The sequence below is a fragment of the Varroa jacobsoni genome, unplaced genomic scaffold (genome assembly GCF_002532875.2).
Source record: "Varroa jacobsoni isolate VJ856 unplaced genomic scaffold, vjacob_1.0 scaffold_1355, whole genome shotgun sequence".
NCBI classification, from domain to species: Eukaryota; Metazoa; Arthropoda; class Arachnida; order Mesostigmata; family Varroidae; genus Varroa; species Varroa jacobsoni.
Window position 1 is genome coordinate 64,171 of NW_019214257.1, and position 21,751 is coordinate 85,921.

Sequence of the window (21,751 nt, forward strand, 5' to 3'; positions counted from 1 at the left end):
ACTCAAACTTCATAACCGCATTTGCAAGCGATATACTGCAAAACTTCTTGAAACCATTATACAAAAACTTTAGTGGGAAAGTTTTTCTATCCATCTTATTCTTCAGATCTATCTGACAGGTTATTACTTTTTTCACTACTATGAGGTGTAACTCGTAGTGGCGCTATCGTCTCAAGTATCAGAAATTTGTACCGATTGCCAATACCGCAAACATTTAAATATCCCCACGTCTCCCCTCCGAAGGGGGAGGAGATCACAATTTGTACCATCGGTTTTCCACTCCTCGATACAGTTTTTCAATTCGATTATAGGAGTGGCTTTGAATACTTTACTGTCGCCTCGTCGTTGATTTTTACGACCGCTTAGGTGCCGTTCTTGAGCTTTGGATAGAGTAAGTCACAGCACTTCGGCGAAAATAAAGTTAAAGCAAAAGAGGCGTTGAGTTCGTCTAAAACATAAAAAGATCCAAGTAGAAACGTGTGAATCAATCTGTTATTGTAGTGCAACAATATTTCAAAATGACCAAGCATTACTCGTGGGATACATGTAACTTTTTGTGAGTTGGAGTAGGCATATTTCCAGTACGAGCTCCTTTGTTTTAATCCATTTTGTACGTACTCGCTGTGACCAAGTACGAAGAACAAAACGTCTTTAAAGATCTCTTGTCCGTCGCGAAACCTCCTATAAGAAGCACTGACTTATAGCCTCGCTTCAAAAGCCTTTTGCTTTGTTTACGAGCACAATTTCGAACTTAACGCAGAATGGGTTTATTTCGCAGTATTTCGGCTTCGTTTTTTGAAAAAGAATGGGAGATTAGTGTTTAAAAACACAGCAGTTACTGATCACTTAGGGCCATTTTCTGGTAAAAGTATTACTTTGACTTATGTATAAAGAAAGTCTTTCTATCGTGCAAGATACGGAGCTTATGCACTAAAAACTCAATCAGTTTTTGTTAATTTTAATTAGGCTCTAGCAGCGTAAATTGTACGAGCTTAGGTGAGATATTTTCGCTGAATAAAAGGATATGCGCATATTTTGTTGTCTGCGATTTAATATTGCTTAATTACACTTGTAATATATCGACGAGTCGCTACAATTACATGTTATTACGCGATTAACAATCAGGTAGATATAAAAAGCTGAATAAAAGACATGCGGATGCTTGAGGTCCTTCTGAATCTCAATTTTTATTTTGTTAATAAATAACAAAATATATATTTCCACCATTCATTCTCATCAGTACTACCGTATAGCGACATATCCGTAATACATCTATCAGGCCAGTGAGGACTTCAATCATCTGTCGTACTTTCGTTTAATAGTTTGTAAACCATTATTTTCTTTTGTTCAATCACCTCTGCTGTATAGTTTTTTTATTTTTGGTCAACGATGCCATTCTTTTTTGCCTCGAGGCTCTAGCTTTAGTCTTATTTTCGTAAAATTTATAGTATTTACTTATTTCTTTAGTTAAAATCTATCTAGTGACTACGATGCGTGCTTCCAATGATAAAAGATGTTTTGTTTCCAGTTCCCCCCTTTACAAAGTGTCATTGATAACGAAACACTCCTACATCTTACTGTAATAATTATGGTACTTATTAGTAATGATATTAACTAGTGTACAGTAAAACCTTCTTGCCATTTAAAGATAACTTACGAAAGTGTATACGTATGTATACTTGTGTGGTTAACATAATACGTATAAAGTTCGCTTAACCGCACATAGTAAAAGACGAACGGCTATTTTCGGTTGTGTACAGTGTGCTACTTTATGTTTCCGTTAACACTTTGTCCACTATCATTACGGTTGGTTTTTGTCTTATTTGCGAGAGTCTCATTTTCACTTCCGATGTATACCGATCTCATACAACTTGAATAGAGTAAACCCTTTTGTAGCCTCTGTAGAAATCGAATAATCCTGTGGTTTCAGCCTCAAAGGAAACTAATCTCTTATCTAACTGAATTAGTAGAATTAGTTACATTGACGGTAAATAAACGCTGTACAGGCCTACATGTTAGAATGTATCTATGGACAACTAGTCTACATGTAATATATGTAAACATATAAGAGTGTAATTGAATAAACAAAATAAAATAAACTAAAGAGCAGAGCAAAAAATTTAATAGATCAAAATATTTTTGTCATTGCTTATGTTTTGCCCTAGCGAATAATTACATCCAGGTAATTGACAGGCTCTAGTTAACATACGGGTAGAGAACATACGATATAGTTTAAAACCGTACATAATAAAATATATCTCTTCACAAGACGGGGCCGGGGCAAAAGCAACCATAGATCAATGTAAACAAAGATGTCCAATTGCTGTGATTCAGAAGATAAATCGACCTTTGCGCAGTTGACCAGTCGTCAATAATTCTAGATATAACAAAACATTCACAGAGGCAACGGTAACAAGCAAGCTGGTCAGGGACTCATAAGGTTCACCAACAGCTACAACTTCCATGTATGACCGACAACATAGTCCAACTTCCCTTTGACTTCTCTTTCAACATAACCTTATCACGTATGTATGCTTCATATAAACACGGAAACAACTCCCTTCAAAATTACTATTTCAAATCGATAAACGAGCTCGTTCATGTCCTCTAAGCTTACAAGGACCTTGGTCATTCTGTATGTGACTGTGTCTCTGCGAAAGTCTAGTAGATACATTTAGTTGTGCATCTTCATTAATGTGTGCTAGCCATTACGAGCTAGCTTTGGTGTCGCATAAATACACATTTATACTTATACATCGTGCTGACTTGTACACTTGAGTAACGCTTCTTCACTAAAGCTATATCCTGAGCGGCCGTCTTCCTTAGGGTTGGTCTTTTCATTTGATTTATGTTGAGTGCGTGATCAGTGCGATCAGTGCAGCCATCTCTGCCTTACATCTAATAATAATCATGGTGGTATTTGAATGCTTCAGTAGAAGCCGTTATCAGGCCATAGGCGACTCAGAAGATGCACTCAAGACATTTTGCTGTCAAGAATTTTCGTTATCTAAGGAACGACATGAAGTTTGCAACTGCGTGGCTTTAGTACGTTTACTAACTGGGTTAGAAATAGAGTCGTAGCTTCCTTTTCCAGATATATTATCTGACTGAGCAATAATCACGTTTTTCTTTCTAATCCCGGCGCCGCGGACAAATTTCAAGACACCATTTCAGCCTATTTCCCGCCACGATTAAAGTGAGAACTTACGTCAACAACACGCCAGTGTGCATTTATATATCCTATGTACCAGATTATCACCGTGATCGCTGCTATACGAGTTCTGTCATATGCGTTGTTTGTTTGTTGTGCTTTTCATACTTCATATTGTTTGGTTGACATTTGCCATTCTATTACGTATGTATCCCGAAGGCTAGATTATACCTATTCCAGGATTAGTATGAAAGTGCTTATTTTTTTATCAACTTTGCATGGTTTTTTGAGCGTCACTTGAACGCTTGGAAAATTTGGGAGTTTTGTGCTCCCGTTGGACAATGCTGATATAACAAGGCAACAAACAAGGCAAAGCACATCCACGACTACTGAACTACCGTAATAATGACTGGCTCGGCAAAATGTTATGTATATGTATATATATATTGGAATAACAACCTAGCTAAATGCTTCGCATGTCCACGGGCCCGCGTGGATCAGCTCACACCTGACAAAGAAGTAAATGTTATAATTGACTTGCGAAAATCGAATCTGGTCGTAATGTTGTTTCGTCACTGTATTTCGGTCACATCGTGGCATTGCTAGTAGCGGTATAATCAAGCCATTTTTTTTCCGCCGTGTATTCGTCCACAAGACAACTCATACGTGTGGTACTTGCAAGGAGCAGCCTTCGGTTATTCCCTGACACATGTCCACCCCATCTGTCAATTCAGCGCTGCGCCGAAGGGCCCGTACGATTGATGAGCATTAAAAGTAAAGGCCTACTTCCTGGCATTCCTTTTGGTTTCTAAGACTTCTTGCTGAAGCCTTCTGTCAGCGCTACAGCGGCTTTCGTAGTACGCGCCAAATGCGCGACGTTGTTACTACGGTTGCTATAGGTTTCTTCAGACGGAATATAGGTATCGCAAAATTCTTCCCAGAAGACAATTCAAACTTAACATAAACAGATACTACAGTAAGACAGCGCTTTGGCTATTTTTGCTCAGTCGAGACTGCACTTAGCACCAAGAGAAAAATGGCGCACTTTGCTGGAAGCTTTGCGTGAAGTGCGTTGCCTCCCAGGCGCCCTTTGCGCGTCCGTATTTACGCTCCACGATAACGGCAGGCGTCTGCACCAACTGGACAGGTGAACGGTCGTCTTTGAGTGCTTGTACTAGATTCAATACCTGCAATAATATTACGGCATGACTATTAGTGAACTGCGTATAGTCCGAAGAAAATACTTTCACATTTACAGCTAATAGAAACATGCTAAAAAATTTACTATGTACCGAAATGCTTATCCTATTTCATTCGAAGGTTATTTATTCACTGAATAATATGGAAAAAAACGGGCATTCATTTGCATTCTCACCTGGCCTCGCAGCACGCTCATCTGCTTCTCAAAAATGTGTCGATCAAAGCCCGGATCCCGTCGAAAAAGATCGTGTAGTTCATCACAGATATCCTGCACAAAAGTCTGGTCAGACAGCTGAGGCAAGACAAGGTCCTTAGTCTCCTGAGAGAATGGCAGTTTCGCTTGTGGCAACCAGGCCCAGTGATAGGGGTACGCCCGCCACGAGTCGGGATGCTTGAACGGGAACGCTAGGCCATTGTCGATGGCCGCTATTTTAATTTCCGCCTGCTTCGGCGACCACGTCTGCCCAGATCACATAAAGAAGAAAACAAACGAACTCTTGATTGGTTCCTGCTCTCGAATATTTTGTTATTTGTGATCTACGAAATGAATAGTAGCCGAAAAACACTACTGCCATACTAAAAAGCGAAATCACCTGCAACAGCCTTCAGTAACAAATGCCTCATGTCATCTCTGCACATTACTGCACGATAAACATGTAACCATGTAAGCTATACCAGAATATCCAGATCCCATCCAAAGATATATGAAACCTATAATAACAAAAACAGCCAAACGAATAAACTAGTGATAGTGAGCGTCCGGTTTATGTTAGTTAAGTTGCTAGAAAATAAGATTTTGATTCTTTAGTTTGAGGATCCAGCGATACTATTCTGAGATGTGCTAGTGTTTGAAAGCAGGCTAGATAGGTATGATAGGTTCAGTTTAGAATAAAAAAAATCACGCTTTTTCTCCGGACTCATGTGCTTCCCGGCAGGCCGTTGCTAAAAGCAATATTTCTTAACTGCATGTTGGAATCGCCACCTCAGTGAAAGATTTTAGAAGCTGAATCATGAACGAGATATGCTGAAATTATACAATATGTGCATTCACTCTAAATAAATTCGTTAAGGAATCTTATAGTTGTGGTTCTGCTTACCGAACGCAACAATAGACATACAATGTAATTGTAACATTAAAAGGTAAGCTGATAAACATGTACATGCAAAAGACAGGACAAGCAAATAATGTAATAAAATCAATGAATTATTTTGAGTTGATGGCATCACGCTATGCATTGTCTATTATTGTAAACGGTCTGTAATTGGACCAAGTTTCCTGCTATTCGCAGCCTTTCGACATAGATTACATTTTTATGCTTTCATTTGGTTACACAATGACCAGAGCACTGAAGCAATTAAAGCAGACTTAAAACTGAAAGATGCAAACTAACACGTAATGTAAAATAAGCACCGGCGTCATATGGCTGATACTTAAAAAGGGGCAGCACATTCTGACATTTTTGTCAGAATTGGTTGACTCATATTAGCCAATATCATGTTATTTTCATCCAGCCTTCCAATGCACCTACAGGAACAACTACGGTCTATTATACAGTCTAGAAGTTTCTATAGATTATTCTGAATGAAAACGTGAGTATGCCAAACATTTGTTAGGAATGCCGGCACTTCGAAGTATAAATGTGCTTAAGAAGCAGGCATACCAAAAATATTTTTACTTGGGGTATCGTAAAGAGCGAAATTTTTACCCAGAAATTGGTATCCGCCGACAAAACGAGGCAAAAAGTCAATCGAAAGATCAATAGTAACGGGAAGCTATGCATCAATGCATCCTCGAGTGTTGCCAGCAGATTGCAAACAGGTGCGGTTAGTAAAGACGGCCGCCTCTAATATTTACGTTACAGCATGACAAACCTGAGTCGAAGGTACCAAAAGACTAGCGAAATGGTAGAGGCAGCAAAATATCGTCACTAGTAAATGAGAGAAATTAAACACAAAAGCATAACTAGGAGATAAGTGATGGAATGCAGATTCAAACGACAATGCATGGAATGGGATGAAAATGTACTGTCAACAACGAAGAACAACAAATATACCCACACCAAAGGCACTCATTCCGTAAGTATTTATGAGTGACCCAAAAGTGGGATCGATGCTTGCTATAATCACCTTCTGACAGCAGGTTACATCGATAGAGTAGAACTGTGAGACACAATAGCTAGTGATGTAATGTGCAGGATGGATACGACTAATGCAAAGGCTGCGGCAGAGGTTAGAGTTAAAAAATGTGAAAAATCATAACAAGGAAGAAAGTTATCCGTGACTTGAAACAGAACTAGAGATGGCCAGAAAATAGATGGCGTCGGTGAATACCCGCTTTGCTATCGACTACTGCGCCATCTATTGCCGATTTGCCAAAAGGTGGAACGATGCGCAAACAGATGCATAGATATCGCGTTTGTATGTTTTTGTTCACGGCTTGACACTTCGTTGCAATTTTTGGCCATTGTATTATTTTGCTTACCACGGTGTCCTCTATCGGAAGCGCACACTGTTGCCAGATGGGGTTATGCAACCATCAGCGGAGAAAGAGACAAAAGACAGAAACGCAAAAAAGATATCAATCAGAAAGGCAGCTCAAATACGAGAATTTGATCAATCGCCACAGAATCGTCGACTGACCACTTGTCGGCAAATAGTAAACAATTATGGGAATGCAAGTGAAACCTTCACTGAAACGTTTAGCTGAATAAAGATTTAAATTGATTAATCGAAGAAACATCGAAGAAACTAATGTAACCAAACTGCTCGGAAGAATAGCTTCGTTTCGTATTAAAGTTATTCAACGACTAGCTGAGTACTATTAGGCGCCACGATAATGTGAAAAGGTTTTATATGATGCCCGCTTTATTTTAGCATCCATTTATATATATTAAAGGTTATCTGGAATACTATCGAATAAGTGACGTATGAGATTTCTGCACTATAAGCTGAACGAATACATTGAATGGGCAATTATGTGGCGCACTTTCAGAGAATCAGCTACCTTGAAGAAAAAAGAAAACGAAGTGTACGTACTGATGGCTGTCGTTAAGCAAATCGGGTTATTGAAATGTTAGAATGCTATACAAATCAGATTATACGTTTGCGGTTCCGCTTTACTATTTGATTCCTTTTATTTCAAACAATACGAGGTCTAATGATTTTTTGTTAGGGGGCGGCGAGTACTAAATACATACATTTTATTTTTACAATTCTCAAAACGTGTGTCCGCATCCTAATAGACGGCCCTTTTTGATTTTCCCCCATAGGAATACGCCAGATACACATTGTTATGTATATAGTTGAAATTAAGGCTTCCTAAAATGTTTTTTTAATGACAAATGCAAAGTTGGTTATCGGTATAAGTGAAATGTAAGCGGGTAAGCGCGATCCTTCTTGAGACACTACGAAAGCGTATAGGGTCGTCTGTGATAAGCAAATTCGCAAAGAATGAACGGAATTTGGGATTATTTCAGCATGAGGCTAACATGCATCTGTCATTACGTTTCCTTTACAAGAATCAACCAGATCGTCATTAATTCCATATAATCAAATTTTTGTTTTCTTATTAGATTATTTACAATACAATCTAATTTAGACAAGTATTTAATGAATTAGTTAATTTATATTTGATGAAGACAAACGTCCAAAATATTTTTTAATCAGCAGCGCATTTGTTTTGTCAAACCGACGCGCTATCAGTTTTCGTACAAAAATTTGTGAGAACACGGAACTCTCGAAGAATTCTAGATAATGTATTAAACAACCTACCTCAGGTTCCTTATCAGGGCGCACACATTTAATTAACCAGTTATCGTTTCCGCGATCTGAAATCAGATTCGTTCCCATACATGACTATTTCAACTGACAATAAATCCTCATTTGAACGGTACCGCAGAATAAGGATCGTTTAATAGTAGCTGCTGAATAATACGAGGTAACGCTGGCGTCTGCATATAAGCAAATTTGTGTTCAAAGGCCGGTTTCCTAATGCAAAAAAAATCGTAATTTAAAAATATGACTGAGATATATAATTGCTGCTAATTTACAAAGTGTTCAAACAGTAGCTACAAATTCCACTTAGGTGAAAATCACAAACCTGTGTTTCGAATGATATAGTCGAGTATAACTAGTCGTTCAAATTGCAGCTGAAAAGCTTTCTTCATATCATCAGGTAGCGGGTCTTGTTCCCATTTGCGCAGCCACTCTTCTGCGTCCTGATAGCCTTTGACGTAAGTTTGAAACGAACCATTCTTCGGCGGCAAACCAATTCGATTGAAACGCCGGCCAACCTTTGGAAATCTAAGCAACGATAAAATGGCATTCAAATATTTAATTATTATACACGTCCAAAAATTAGTGATTAATTCAATGGACGACCACGCATGGCATAACATGCAATTCACATATTAAGTACAATAATCACTAAAACATTTTTGTGACGGTTAACATTTTTCAAATATCAGTCGCTCTAGATTATTTTATTAGTTTTAGCCGTTATATGTGAATAGGCAGCCGGCTTCTTCGGGGGGCTACAGTTTTTCTTCGGATTTTACTGGCTAATGGCTTGAATAAAACACGCATTAACTTGCACTGATCATCCATTCTTAATTTTCTAAGCAGCTAATCGTACCTGTCACTAACACTTTGTTTTGTCTTGCTTTTCGCTCGATCAATGGCGGTATAGTTGAACGTTTCAGAAACGAGAGCTACCACAAAGGTTTTCGGCACAATATTCAACTGGAGCCGACGATCTACGATCGATGCGCCTGCCTCAGATAGGTAACCTTGGTTCGGCACCAGGCAGCTACGACCGAAACAACACGGACAGCAAACCTAAATCAACCCCGTTACGGTCAAATCAAACGAAACATTCTAAGTGCTCTGGAGATGCTCGCAGCTGGACTATTACGACATTCCATATTATTCACATGATGTGCTGATTAAAAGCTGTTAATTATTCCAAGAAATGTATTCTTTGATTGGCAAACGGTACTGTTTACCTTATGCATCCATTTGGTCCATTTTGGGTTTAGACGTCCGTAAGGCTCCTCGTCCTTCGGTTTAAAGACCCCAACTCGCTGAAATCGGAGGAAAAACGTTTACATTAGTTGGATATAGCATAACGCGGTCGATATCACATATCCGTTCGCTTTTGATACGCATCTTTAAGGAGAAAACACCAAACCTCGTGTTGTATGTTCTTGACATAGTAGCTGCCGGAGCTTCCCTGGTAGATCCTCTCGGGCAAGACGTTGTTCTCGATAGCCGTCTCCGCTTCGTGCACCAACCCCGCAAACTCTGAGTCGGCCAAATACGCCTCACTAAAGTCCACGTTCTCCTCTCCACCCACTGGCTTAAGCAGGGGCTGATTCTCCTGAGTTTTTAAATTGTGCCACAAAATTGATAGTACGAACCTCAGTTGAACAGTTTGTATCTTATTTTTGTTGGCAACCAAAACATGTATGTTTCGCATTCGAAATGAGTGTATAGACTTCGAATATAAATTTATAACAAAATACGTTAATTGAAGCACGTGTGGCCAGGTATTAAGTGAAAATAATTAGCATACACCACCTAAAAAGCTTACGTTAATGAAACTTCTTTCATATCGCCTTATATATAATAAATATCTGAGTTTCAAATAGTCTATTAAATGCCCAAATCTCCAAAGTTGCCTAACACGTTCGTTATTGCTGAAGCTTGTTGTGAACTTTTAATTCCTTTAGTTTCATCGACATAGTTCTCCCAACAGGAGTCATCTAATTAACCTTTTCTTGTTGGGTTTGACATCATTAATTTGCTTGCCATAGCATTTGACTCATGTTTCTGCTGATTCCAAACTATGGCATAAAACGAATGTTTGACAAATTGTGAGCAATTATGATAAAATAGGAAATCCATGTTCACCTCTCTGAAATGACCTGATTTAAAAATTACTGTTATTATAGGTGAAAATATAACTGTTTAGCTTGAACGTTTCAGCTGTTGAGTACTTTTTCTATCTAAGAAGTCTGCATGTAGAAGCAAACAATTATTGAGCTTCAATTAAAAGATCACAGCCAGAAGTTTCCTCAAACTTCCCTCTCCAGTCTTTCGAATTCTTGGCCTCTTTCTCCTGCAACAGATCGATAGTATAAATACCATGACTGGATGCTAAACAACCACCAGCAGAGTTGGTCCTTACAAGTCGCTGAAAAAATATGTACTAACAAGTATGCAACGAAAATTCTTCTTTATCCACACATAATTTGTTTGGAGTCTAATAAATAGCCCAGTTTGTTGGAATGATAGGTTCAGCTAACCCAACGGGCGCCAGTAGTCGTAAATCGTCGTGTCGCGTTAAAAAAGTCACCGCAGCCGCTAAGGCGTCTGTCACATATCGGCGGTCGTTTCACCCATTAAAACAAGTCCAACTGTGTGACGGTGTCTGTTATAGCTGTGCTTTTCGTTATGTGGGCCCCTAAATGAGTGTTTATGCATCTAGTTTCGCCCGAGAATAACTCTCTTGCGCCAGGCAATGTCGATAAGCAATTTGCGTAAGAACGACAGGAACTTTCTTCACAATTTTGATCGGCAACGTAAGGCAACACGACAACAGCAGTCGCAAGCGTAAAAAGTGACAAACAGAAGAAACGAGTTTGAAGTAATTTTTAGGCGGCACAAATTACAGTTTACAAACTCGTTAAAGTTATACGCATCTGTATAAGCAACTTTACATTTGCTGCAACGTCATCGCACTCACTCATACAGTATGTGAGCTTAGAAAAGAACATGATATTACTAGCGCTGCTTTAACACTGGTAATAATACAGGTTCAACTTGATAGCGTTTGGTATACAAGTTTCACAACAATGGCACTCGGTCGAGAGTTAAATGATTTTGAGGATCTGCAGCGAGCCTTAAATTCAGCGACTTCATTAAAAATATATTATGATTTACCACGAACAAGTGCAGAGATCCTTGGCCTTATAGAGTCCCCAAAACTCAACATGGAGAATACCCATAATGGTTGGGATACGCTCCGAAATATGTTTGTAGCTGGCGGTAGGATATTTACGTGCAACTTAGCGCCTGCGACTCGATTCCACAGCTCTTCTCCAATTGTTCTGTCATGTAGGGTGGAGCCCTTTTTGTAATAGCTCAGCTAGCCAATCACTCGCTGTTCCGCCGCTGGTTGAACGCGTAACAGTTTGTTAGGTAGTGGTCCGTGATCGTGCAGAGCTGTGACAGACCTCCTCCACTGTTTCCTCAGCGAGTGAAATAATAGCAGAAGGTCCGCGACGCTGTCCCGTTGCCCTTGTTGCTGATGATGATATATATGTTGCCGTAACTACCTTCGCGTCCCGAGGCTTCTTTCAGTAGCCATTACGACATTTCACCGGAGAGGCACTATGGTTGTGCCTTGTTGCTCTGTCGTGCATATTATGCTGTGACATAGCAAACGCTGAAGTGATGTAGTGACAATATGTCGCGTTAAGAATAGGGCAGACTTTCGAAAACAACAACTTAACTACAGTCTCTTTTCGACTAAATTTGGGCCTATCAATGAAAAAAGCGCTTCTTTGTTTTCATTTATAAAAAAAAATGAAGCATGGACCGCCACCGCTGTTGCTGTATGCCCACACCATAACTTTCTTGACAGAACTTGCAGATGCCATTAGTTGTCATAAGATCTATTTTGAGTTGGAAAGCTCCCGTCTAAACGACGTGTCAGTCCAGTTCATAGATAAAATAAAGTTCATGTCGAGAGATAGTGGCCGCACAGTTTTAAGAAAGCAAATATTAAATGGAGTATTCGGTTTTTCTGCATTATGTAAGGAAGCCGCTTACAATGTAGGCTTTTTTTAGCACAGCCTGAATAGAATTACCTTGTCTAAGCTAACCCACTTCCGACGAGGATGTGTGAGCATTGCTTTTTTGCTCAATTGTACTATACAATAAAACATGTACCTCCGAACTATTTAAAAGCAAACTATCGGATTTTGAAACTGCCAAAGAAAAGTCAGTTCGTCAAAATTTGCAAAAGCTACGTTCATTGTTGGCAAAGAAAAGCTGCGAAAGTACAAAAAGGGAAATTTCTTATATAACGTACACCTTTCTGGTAGTATAAAACAATCATCAGAAACCTATGAAAACCGTTGGTTAACGTTCAAAGATTCTGAACGCTGTAATCCTTTTATATGGTGGTGAAAAATTTTAATACCTTCTGATATTTTATCTGATCTTAGTTCGTTCTTAGGTTATAGGGTCTGTAACAATGCACAGACGATTACACTGATCATAAATCAACAGATTTACATGAGTGCGTAGAGTACATGTACATATTTTCCAATCTTTGATGCGATATCGTTTATATTGTCGAATAGTTCTATCCTTGTAGATATTCAAGCTGTCGTATTTAAGATACAACATAAAGCATTCACATTCATTCAAAAAATCTGATTCTTAAAGATATACTTTACATTTGACGAGTCGCCGCTATATCGTACAGGTTGTGTCAGAGCATAACTGAACAAATATTAGAACGATAGAATTAGAATACGTTGTTTTAAGAACAAACGAAAATTTTAGAGAGAACGCTTAACCGGTAACACTTCCAAGGTTTCTCTTATTATTATACCTACTAAAACTAAACTTGATTGAATTATGTATCATTACATTAGTGGTGCTAATCTTAAAGATTAGAATGGGTACTAATTGTCGTCATCTATTAAACTAAAGATGACAGTCGTTTTATTCGAATTGGAATGTTCGGCGAACGTCCAATACAACACCGAGTTTGTGTGCTATTAGATCGTGTTGTCACAGTCGTAATGATGAAGAACTCTATAAATTCAATAGCCTGTTTAATATGTTCAAAGCCAATTAGTAAAACATCCCGCATCACTATATACAAATGACTGTTATCTTCCCCAAAAAGATGTACCAATTTCAACTGACCGTTCAAAGTTTCCGAACTGTCCTGTTCCATACATATCCATAGTGGTGTCACGAATCAGGCCTTCAGCGAAGGTACATTCCTATTTTTCTGTTCTCATATAAAAATACCTAAATTGCTTGCGATATTGGCGTTAAATTCCCACGATTTGGGAGCTCACTTTAGACAGTTGTATGAATTCTATCGTCGCCAGAAAACAAGCTCATAAACCGCCGACGCTATGGATCACAAAAACAAGTTTCAAACAATTTGTTTTGAGGAATGAATCATAAGTGGCAACTATTTATGCTGTGTCAGGCAAGTACGACGTACATAGGCTGTGCAAAGTCAAAGAGCAGCTATCCATAACCTAAATGCTTCAGTAATCCGTTAGCATAATTAAAGAAACAGAGTCGACGATAACGCTTGTTTAGTGATAAAAAGATATGCTATATCATTCTTTACATGTCATGATTAGACCTTCAGAAGAAGTTTAACTTTCGTCGAGTATTATTAGCATGATGACTGGCTGTACCGAAATCCGGCTGACACAATTTAGAACGTGCGTGTAAAATGTTCACATTGCCCTGATGGGCAATCTACTAAAAACCATTTATCGGTACATTATTGTTGCAGTAAAAAAACAGTAATTAAATCAACAATGACTTTTTACTAGTAGAAGTCAACGACAAACATAGCGATATGTACTACCGTGACGGTATTCGTCATTTTGAAAAGAAAATACAACGCAGAAAATTAACCTGACCACCATAGGCCTAAAAATGGCGCCAATTCTTATACGTGTAACATTTTTGTAGCCGGCTGTTCAGTTCAAATAAACTGTTCGCATGGTGGTGGGGCACCAATAATTATTACTGAATTATATTTCACTGCAATGGCATAACGATGCTATTAACATCCTTGAGTAAACGTTCGTTGTGAGACAGACAATATCAGTTACTTGTGTATATACAATATGAGTAAAAGGTAAATGTAACCTCAAAAGATCACAGCTCCAGACGACTAAAGACTCTACAATGTTATTCCAGGAAGTCCTATAGAAACTCGCTTGGACAATTTCACGTTAGTGTCTAGATCCGCAGACGCATTCAATCAACTTCTCATTGTATATGTTAATTATTCTACGCATTATATTGTAGACTAATTATATCCATAGATTATATATGGTGCTACTTGCTATTTTCTGCCGTACAAGGTCAGTGACGTCGGACATGTTCAAGAAGCGGACTCGTTTTTCACTTGACAACGGCTGCAACGAAATCGGCGGTTCACCTTCGACATTTTGGTGCGACCGATGCACCAATGCTGGCTCTAAACTGTTCGGTAAACCACTAAGCGGATTCATTTTTCTATTTTTATTTTTTTTTTGTATTGTTTTTTTATATTTTTCAAAATTCACTCGATTAAAAACACGAATCTTCGCACTTCATCCATTATAGTCGTTCACACACTTCAACTTTTAGTTCTAGGCAAAGAGACAGTAGCAAAATACTATTTTCAACACCTTGCTACTACTGATTGATTAACTGATTGACTGATATGGACTGTACAGTTAAAACTTTGCCTGCCTGCCTGGTTCTATTGATTGCCCGTTACTTTGTTGTCCACTGTATACTGTCGCGACACTCTCAATATTAGGCGTCACTCAATTTGGCGCATAAACCGACGGAACCAATACATAGCACCGAAATATTACATGAACCCGGCTGGATCTCGTTCCTTGCATTTGGCTCGCTCGCCCCCTCGTGTCGGTGGTAAATTGTGTTGAACTATGTTATCATGCTTACCAGCTGTGGGTATACTCTGATTTCATAGTGTGAAATGATAGCATGTAGTACGTCAGTTTGTCTATGTGTCGCTTACACTTGCAGAGAATTGTAGTGAGGTGATCGAAGAAGCGAATGACACTCACGTGACTAGACAATCGGAACGACAAAACAGTCTACTACAAACATACACGCGCCCAGTGTGTATCATTACCACTGTACATAGACTGGTACTTGAGTTGCCGAGACCAATCAGAGTGAAACTTTCAAGCCTCAAAATAAAGGCGAAGATGGAAAACTGTGAACACGCCTTCACTGCTGATGGCGAAAAGATATCTATATCTAAGTATTTACACTGCACTGTACGGATAGATAACCTACAGTCTTGTTAGTAGCATCACAGCATGGAAAGCCGCCTCTGTTCACCCGGCCGGCCACGTCAAGCCGGAAGTACGCGGCGCATATGTGGCTCTCGAGAAACATTACACCCGGAAAATCATCACTGCTTATGCTTATATTGTAACTACTGTTGCCGGCAGTCTCTAAAAAGCCGGTATAGTACACCACAGAGTACGTTCTCTTGCTCTTGGTGGCAACTACTGATAGTATAACTATTGTATGCCGTTCGGCGTTTTTCACCGACTTGACGGCCATCTAAGATGTGTTAGCCAAGCAGTTAGCTAAGAGAGCAGCAAAAAGACGAAAGCCAATGAAAGCACACCTTTACAGTGAGGAAGTAAATTGCCATAGCAGCTCGTAGCGGGATATTAATGATACTATATTTTGTCGGATACACTAATACACATTGTATTACTAGTATTAGGAAAATACAAATAAAAACAGCACGACAGTTATTATGGTGGACGTTGTTTACCAGCTTGTACTTGTTTAATCTTCTGTAGCGGTTGGTCACTGGTGGAGACCTAGCGTTGTTATCGTGAAATTCCCAGAAGTCATTACTTAATTTTTAACGGCCAAGAAGCTTTTGGATTACATACTTACTGTGTTTTTAACACTGAACGGTACACGGAAAGCTAAAGAGAACGTGTAGGCAACATAATTACAATGTTTTTTATAAACATAAAAAACAGATTATAGCAGAGCGCTTCTCCAATTAGTATCGTTGTAATGTCACGTGTCTACTGCATGAGTCATCAAAGTACCAATTAACCTAATGCACTCCGGAACTTGTTACTACGTCAAGATTGCCAAATATGTGGCAAAACAGGTTGCCCTTTTCGGTGCTCTAGTGCGAATGAGTGTCAGCGAGTCATAATCGTTGGGCTGGAACGCAAAACCAGACTCAACTTTCAGAAATAACTTACAATCATACATAGTCTAATGGATGCATCTACTGTGGCAGATTTACTGTTGTTAGTTCACGGTGGTCTTCCAATTGTTGATCTCTTTATGTTCATATCTATTACAGCCTTTTGTTAGGCAGGTGGGTACGTACCTTTGTCGAAAATGTGACATCGGGAAGCAAACTGCTACTTGCCTCCACGATTCCACTGCCGGTGCTGTCCCGTTCTGTTTCGCACTGAATTACACTATTGGCCCCTTGGTCTCCCGCCCCCTGAGTGTCCATTTTGGCGGTTGCTGATTTACCGCCAGCTTACTCCGTCAAACGTTATACTCAGGCACCCACACAAGGATGAAGGAAATCTCTTTTGACTAGAGACTCTTCTTCGGCACTATTCTACTACTCCTATTGCTGCTGTATTCGATTGTACCAGCGAAGCTCTGTGATCTTTGTCGGGGGAGTTCCAGCCTTACACCGTGCAATTCTTTCTCTTGCTCGTAACCATAGTCTCGATTCTGCCACTCAGTAGCTGGATAGCATGAGCCACATGAAATCATCGAATCTTCTCCAGACCCACACTCACACCAGGGGCAATCGACTCTGCAGTCGCATCGCTCACAGAAACACTATTCGTTTTACTGCTAGCCGTATTGTCACTCTGCTGACATGCATACCAGCTACAGCACCAGCTGCCACATAGGAGTAGAATGTATACATACATGAACAGACACGCACAGACACAGATACACACACGCAAAGACACACACATATACAGACGATAAACACTTGATATTCACAGAAACTTCCCAGCAGTAGCAGCACCTCCGTCGTCTGCTACCACTCTGAGACAAAGCCCATGTTAGCGATGTCCCTCGCGCATATTCTTGTGCCAGTGGTGATTTCATAGTATATCAATTGAAATACTAACAGAAACACATACAGGGTCCAGCTAAAGTACGCCCTTTTCATCACTCGAAATCTGTAGCCTGAGTGAATATGATTAGTTCGACGAAAACATTCCCATACGATGAAAACTGCATTTGTCGGCTATCACTTAGAGGGCGCAGGGCAGGCAAAATCATGTTTTGTTTACATTAGACACAAACCGTCTGCTTGAGATTTCGTTCGAGAGCTTGTTAGTTGGTTAGCGAAGTTGGCATGTTTTCTAATCTTTTTGGTCATTTTTTGTGTGTCTCAGTGTGCTAACCAGCGCTTCAAAAAAACGTGTCAAAAGTGTGTAGTGCCCCGAGTCTCCGGTCGGCGCCGGTCAGCAATGTCCTCACCGGACAGCAACGCGCCTACCGCCGACTCTAACTCGAATTTAGATTCAGCCGCTGACGAGAAAACCAAGGACTCGATCATATCACAGGAGTCTCATAACTCACAGAATTCTTCTAAGATCTCAGATAATCCTATGGAACCACATGACGGAGTGCTGGATTTTGAGGAAGACGGTCCGGAGCCAGGAGACAATAAGTACGATGATGCCAATTCCCGCTCGCCTTCCGTTTCGCCGTTCCGATCTGGTTGTGGGAGTCCGGCCGGCGGCAAACCACCGGCTTGTGATGACGGTAACGATGAAGTGAGCAAAGACGGAGCCGACGAAATTGAACTCCCTGAAGAAGGAGAGGAAAAGGAAGATCAACAAGACGAAGATGAAGACGAGGATGACAAGGTGGTTGAAAAAGAAAAACAAAAGAAAAAACGTAGTGAAAGTGACCTCGAAGACGGCGAAGTAACGGATTCTGAAGATGAGGAGGGCGAACGTTTCAGCAGCCCCTCTAAGGCTGACAAAGATAAGCCGGCTGTGTGCCGATTTTTCAGTCGAGGACAATGCACGTGGGGCAATCAATGTCGTTTTATTCACCCAGGTATGCAGCCCGGTGGACCAGGAGGCCCGATGAGCGGACCACCTGGCCCTCCCTACGGCGGCCCGCCTCCACACCCACCCCATGGGCCACCGCCACGTCTGTTTGGTGGGCCCGGTGGGCCATTTCCACCAGGACCCCATTTTCCGCCACCTCCAATGGCACCTGTGGAGTCCGCATGGGAACGCGGTTTACGTAACGCGAAGGAAATGCTCAAAGAGGCTAATCGGCGGCGCGAGGAGGATCCCGCCTTTGAAGACCGCAAGCTGCATCAAGGGTTGCAGGCATCCCCTGTCAGGGATTTGTCACCTCCACGCGTCTCACCATCACCTTCGCCACCTCTACGTAGCAAAATGTATGGAACATACGAACGGCACCGTGAAGTCCCTCGTTCCTTGTCGCCGGTAAATGTCGATCGTTTACGACAGGAGCGATATGCAGCGGCTGAAAGGGAACGAGCACGTGCCGGTCCTGGAGATGTCTGGAGAGATCCGTGGATGCGGTCAAAATCACCGATTCGTGGTCGCCCACGCCGCAGGAGCAGAAGCTGGTCGTCACGAAGCTCTTCTTCATCATCAGGCAGCTCATATTCGTCGTCACGAAGTTCTTCATACTCAAGATCACGTTCTCGTGACCGAAGACGTAACTACGGCGGCCGGAGTGGTCCCCCCATGGGAAGAGGACCACGCGGGGGTGGTGGGGGAGGAGGAGGCGGAGGGCGTCAGAGGTACCCGTCGGAACGAGGTGGGCGACTGGTTGCTAGCCCGTCACCTACCCGATATAGACGAGGGGGTATAAATACGGCTGGCACTGGAGGCGGAAGGGGTCGTAGACGATCTTCGTCCTCAAGTTCATCGTCCTCCCGGTCTCCCTCGCCTCGTCGTAGAAGGTACAGCCGCTCCAAGACACCTGAAGGTATCCCACGCAGACCCCGGCAAGTATCACCACTTGGTCGTCCGATAGGAACTCAAATAAAAATGAATTTACTTGACAAGTCAAAAAAGCTTCCCGTGAAGCGGCCGTTCAGCGCGAGTCCTAGTCGATCGCCATCCCGCAGTCCAAAGAAGCTTCGTGTTTCACCGTCGCCACCGCCGAAGGCAGTCGAGAAAGAAAACAAGGACAAGAAAAAGGAAAAGGACAAAAAGTCGGACGCGGCGAAACGCGACGAACTGATGCGCCAACTGAAGGCTGTTGAAGACGCCATCGCTAAGAAAAAGGCCAAAACCTAAATAAATAAAACTGCGATAAAGCCGAGTATTGCCGATTACTGATTATGGGGTATCAAGTACGATTACGATTTTGATGACTCTAATTCTGTTGGGGACCGGGAGTGCTTGAAGCTCCAAGAAGGATGTCTTCAATTGTTGCAACTGTATCTAGATTTTGTGAATTTCTCAAGGCTTGTATTTTCCGATAAAGTATATTACCATAAAGCGCTGACGATTAAGAAAATCATTATTAAACTATTATTATTATTATGATAACTAGTATAATTATTGTACTATTATTTTATAATTACATTATCATGGAGGCAATGTATATCAATAAATTCGCTAAGCACATACTACCATTAATTTTCATTTTTAAGGCTGATAGACATATATGATAAACTCCGTTCGTTTGGGGTGAACGAAGGGATTGAAGGCTATAGCGTTCGATTCTCATTTCATGATTAACGTTTAGCTGACACTTATATCGATGTGCTCCAGAGCCGCACACTATAGAAGTTGACGCCGTGCGCGTATCTTAAATGTGTACAGCGTTTCATGGAAATGTTTAGAGCCATTAATTAATAGCCGTGTATGATAATAATAAGCCGCTACGGCAGGCGGCGGATTTGCTATCATTCTCCGCAGCCGTCAACATGGAGACGATAGCCTATTATTCTCGCTAATCCAACTATTAGTATTATGAAAACCAACGGAAACGCAAGACTAATAGTGGGAAAACTATGTAAAAAGTATCTACCATGTTTCATATTTACTTGTGCTCTGCGACTGTGTACAACTGTGCCCTCTCCGAGTAATTCGTCATCCGAATTGTCACAACATCAAGTACTGTTTCTATTAATAATAAGTAATTGTTGTCAAAGAAATAAAAATGTTTAGTTTTTTTTTTGTCACCTTTAAACATTAAAGTAACTGTATTCGTTCGGAAAAATACAAAAGTCACACACTGCCGCTGGAAAAGTTTCGAACTGGTAAACTTTACTTTTCACATTGGTAACCTAATAAAGGTAAGAAATGATTGTACAATGACTGTAATGGGTTATATGGAAAATGCGCCCGCTATAATGCTCTGTTTGCTGTAGTGATGGAATGCGTTCATTAATTAAACCCTTCAACTGTAAAGACTAACGATAGATTGAATAAATTCATACATTACACATATTCACTTTGTTGTACCTACCAAGTCATTCATTTGATTATTTCAAAACTTATTTACCTCGTTCGGTTATTTTTGTTTATATCCGAAAAGGCATTTACGTCTAAAACTGGCCATGGAACTGATATTTTTTTAACGAATTCGTCATTATTTTGGACAGAAACTGGCTCATCGAGGTTAACGAACTTGCGTTTCTGAGAGTAGTAAAAATGTGAAAATCTAAAGGAGCGAGTGGCTAACGGTTGGTAGCTAAATTATTATAAACTTATGTGTATGCTGGACTTCAGATTTTACACGCGGAATTTTAGCACGTCTTGTCAATGATGTGTTTGTAAAGGCTTAATTTATTTTTATTAATTTTGTATTCACAATTTTACCTTAAGACAAAAAAAAGTGTTTCGAAGAGCGTCAGAAGTGTATTGGAGAAAAACTAGATGAATTTCTTTATTCTTGCCCTCGGCCTCAATAAGCATTACAAAATTCTAATCAACTGAGTACATCAATTGGCTAATTGATCGATAGTGTCTTAAATCCACTCTAGATACAAGTATAAAATTGTGACGTTTCATAATTCTCGTCAGTCTCATCGTGTTTTTCTAGAACTGTACTTGAAAATTATTGGGAAAAAATCGAGTTGGAGTTTGCTCAACGACTACTCCAGAGCGAGCAATGATTAGTTAGTGAGAATTTTGGTAACTTGTCTATATCTAAGTGAAAGTGTACACTTTTCTGACACTGTTGTACTTCCGTTGAGTTCTGTCCGATTGCTTGTAAAACGACTACAAACAATACCATTTAGATTAAATACGTTACCAGTTCGATAAATTGTAGTTGATAATTTGTGAGGATTTGTAAAAATATATTATGTATTACTATAATATATTATTATATAACAATATTATTTTTGTCACTAGTGTCACATTATTATAAACATAATTAACAGTGCTCATTTAAGTGCTGTGTCAATAAAAACAGTGAAAGTCCCATTTTTTTTGGCTGTAAGAACCATCTATTGAAGATTTCTGTTTCGATTCCCCCTCTATAGAGCTTTTAGCTTTGCTTTAAGCCTCAATATGCGGCGCAGGTGTCGGCCGTCGGTACAGAGTAAGCTTAAATACTAAGGCCGTGTTAATACGT

General features: G+C 40.3%; 2 protein-coding genes across 5 annotated transcripts; one reads left to right on the plus strand and one right to left on the minus strand.

Moving 5' to 3' along the window:
* Positions 1–1,159: 1,159 nt before the first annotated feature.
* On the minus strand, positions 1,160–17,156 carry LOC111269107 (phosphatidylinositol 4-kinase II alpha). Of its 4 annotated transcripts, none has more exons than XM_022848471.2 (9): positions 16,515–17,156; positions 9,540–9,728; positions 9,355–9,432; positions 8,985–9,187; positions 8,451–8,653; positions 8,123–8,178; positions 6,834–6,860; positions 4,527–4,811; positions 1,160–4,338 (listed from the first exon to the last, which is right to left on the minus strand). In XM_022848471.2, exons 1-9 carry the CDS (start codon positions 16,644–16,646, stop codon positions 4,171–4,173), a joined length of 1,341 nt encoding a protein of 446 aa, XP_022704206.1. In that variant the 5' UTR covers positions 16,647–17,156; the 3' UTR covers positions 1,160–4,170. The 4 variants fall into 4 exon arrangements, with proteins under 4 accessions (XP_022704206.1, XP_022704205.1, XP_022704208.1 ...); XM_022848470.2 differs by lacking the exon at positions 16,515–17,156 and adding an exon at positions 14,485–15,167; XM_022848473.2 differs by lacking the exon at positions 9,540–9,728.
* A 324-nt stretch (positions 17,157–17,480) lies between these two features.
* On the plus strand, positions 17,481–20,619 carry LOC111269111 (uncharacterized). The gene has a single exon (XM_022848481.2). The coding sequence runs from the start codon at positions 17,635–17,637 to the stop codon at positions 19,456–19,458; it is 1,824 nt and encodes a 607-aa protein (XP_022704216.1). The 5' UTR covers positions 17,481–17,634; the 3' UTR covers positions 19,459–20,619.
* Positions 20,620–21,751: the final 1,132 nt, after the last annotated feature.

Bases quoted from the DNA above. Each gene is read 5' to 3' on its own strand.
- LOC111269111 (XM_022848481.2), top strand. From the start codon at position 17,635: ATGTCCTCACCGGACAGCAACGCGCCTACCGCCGACTCTAACTCGAAT.
- LOC111269107 (XM_022848470.2), bottom strand. From the start codon at position 14,637: ATGAATCCGCTTAGTGGTTTACCGAACAGTTTAGAGCCAGCATTGGTG. The intron at 9,729-14,484 runs GTACGGCAGAAA...TTAAAAACTCAG, and splicing joins TGTCCGACGTCACTGACCTT to GAGAATCAGCCCCTGCTTAA. The intron at 9,433-9,539 runs GTTTGGTGTTTT...CTCCGATTTCAG, and splicing joins TCAAGAACATACAACACGAG to CGAGTTGGGGTCTTTAAACC.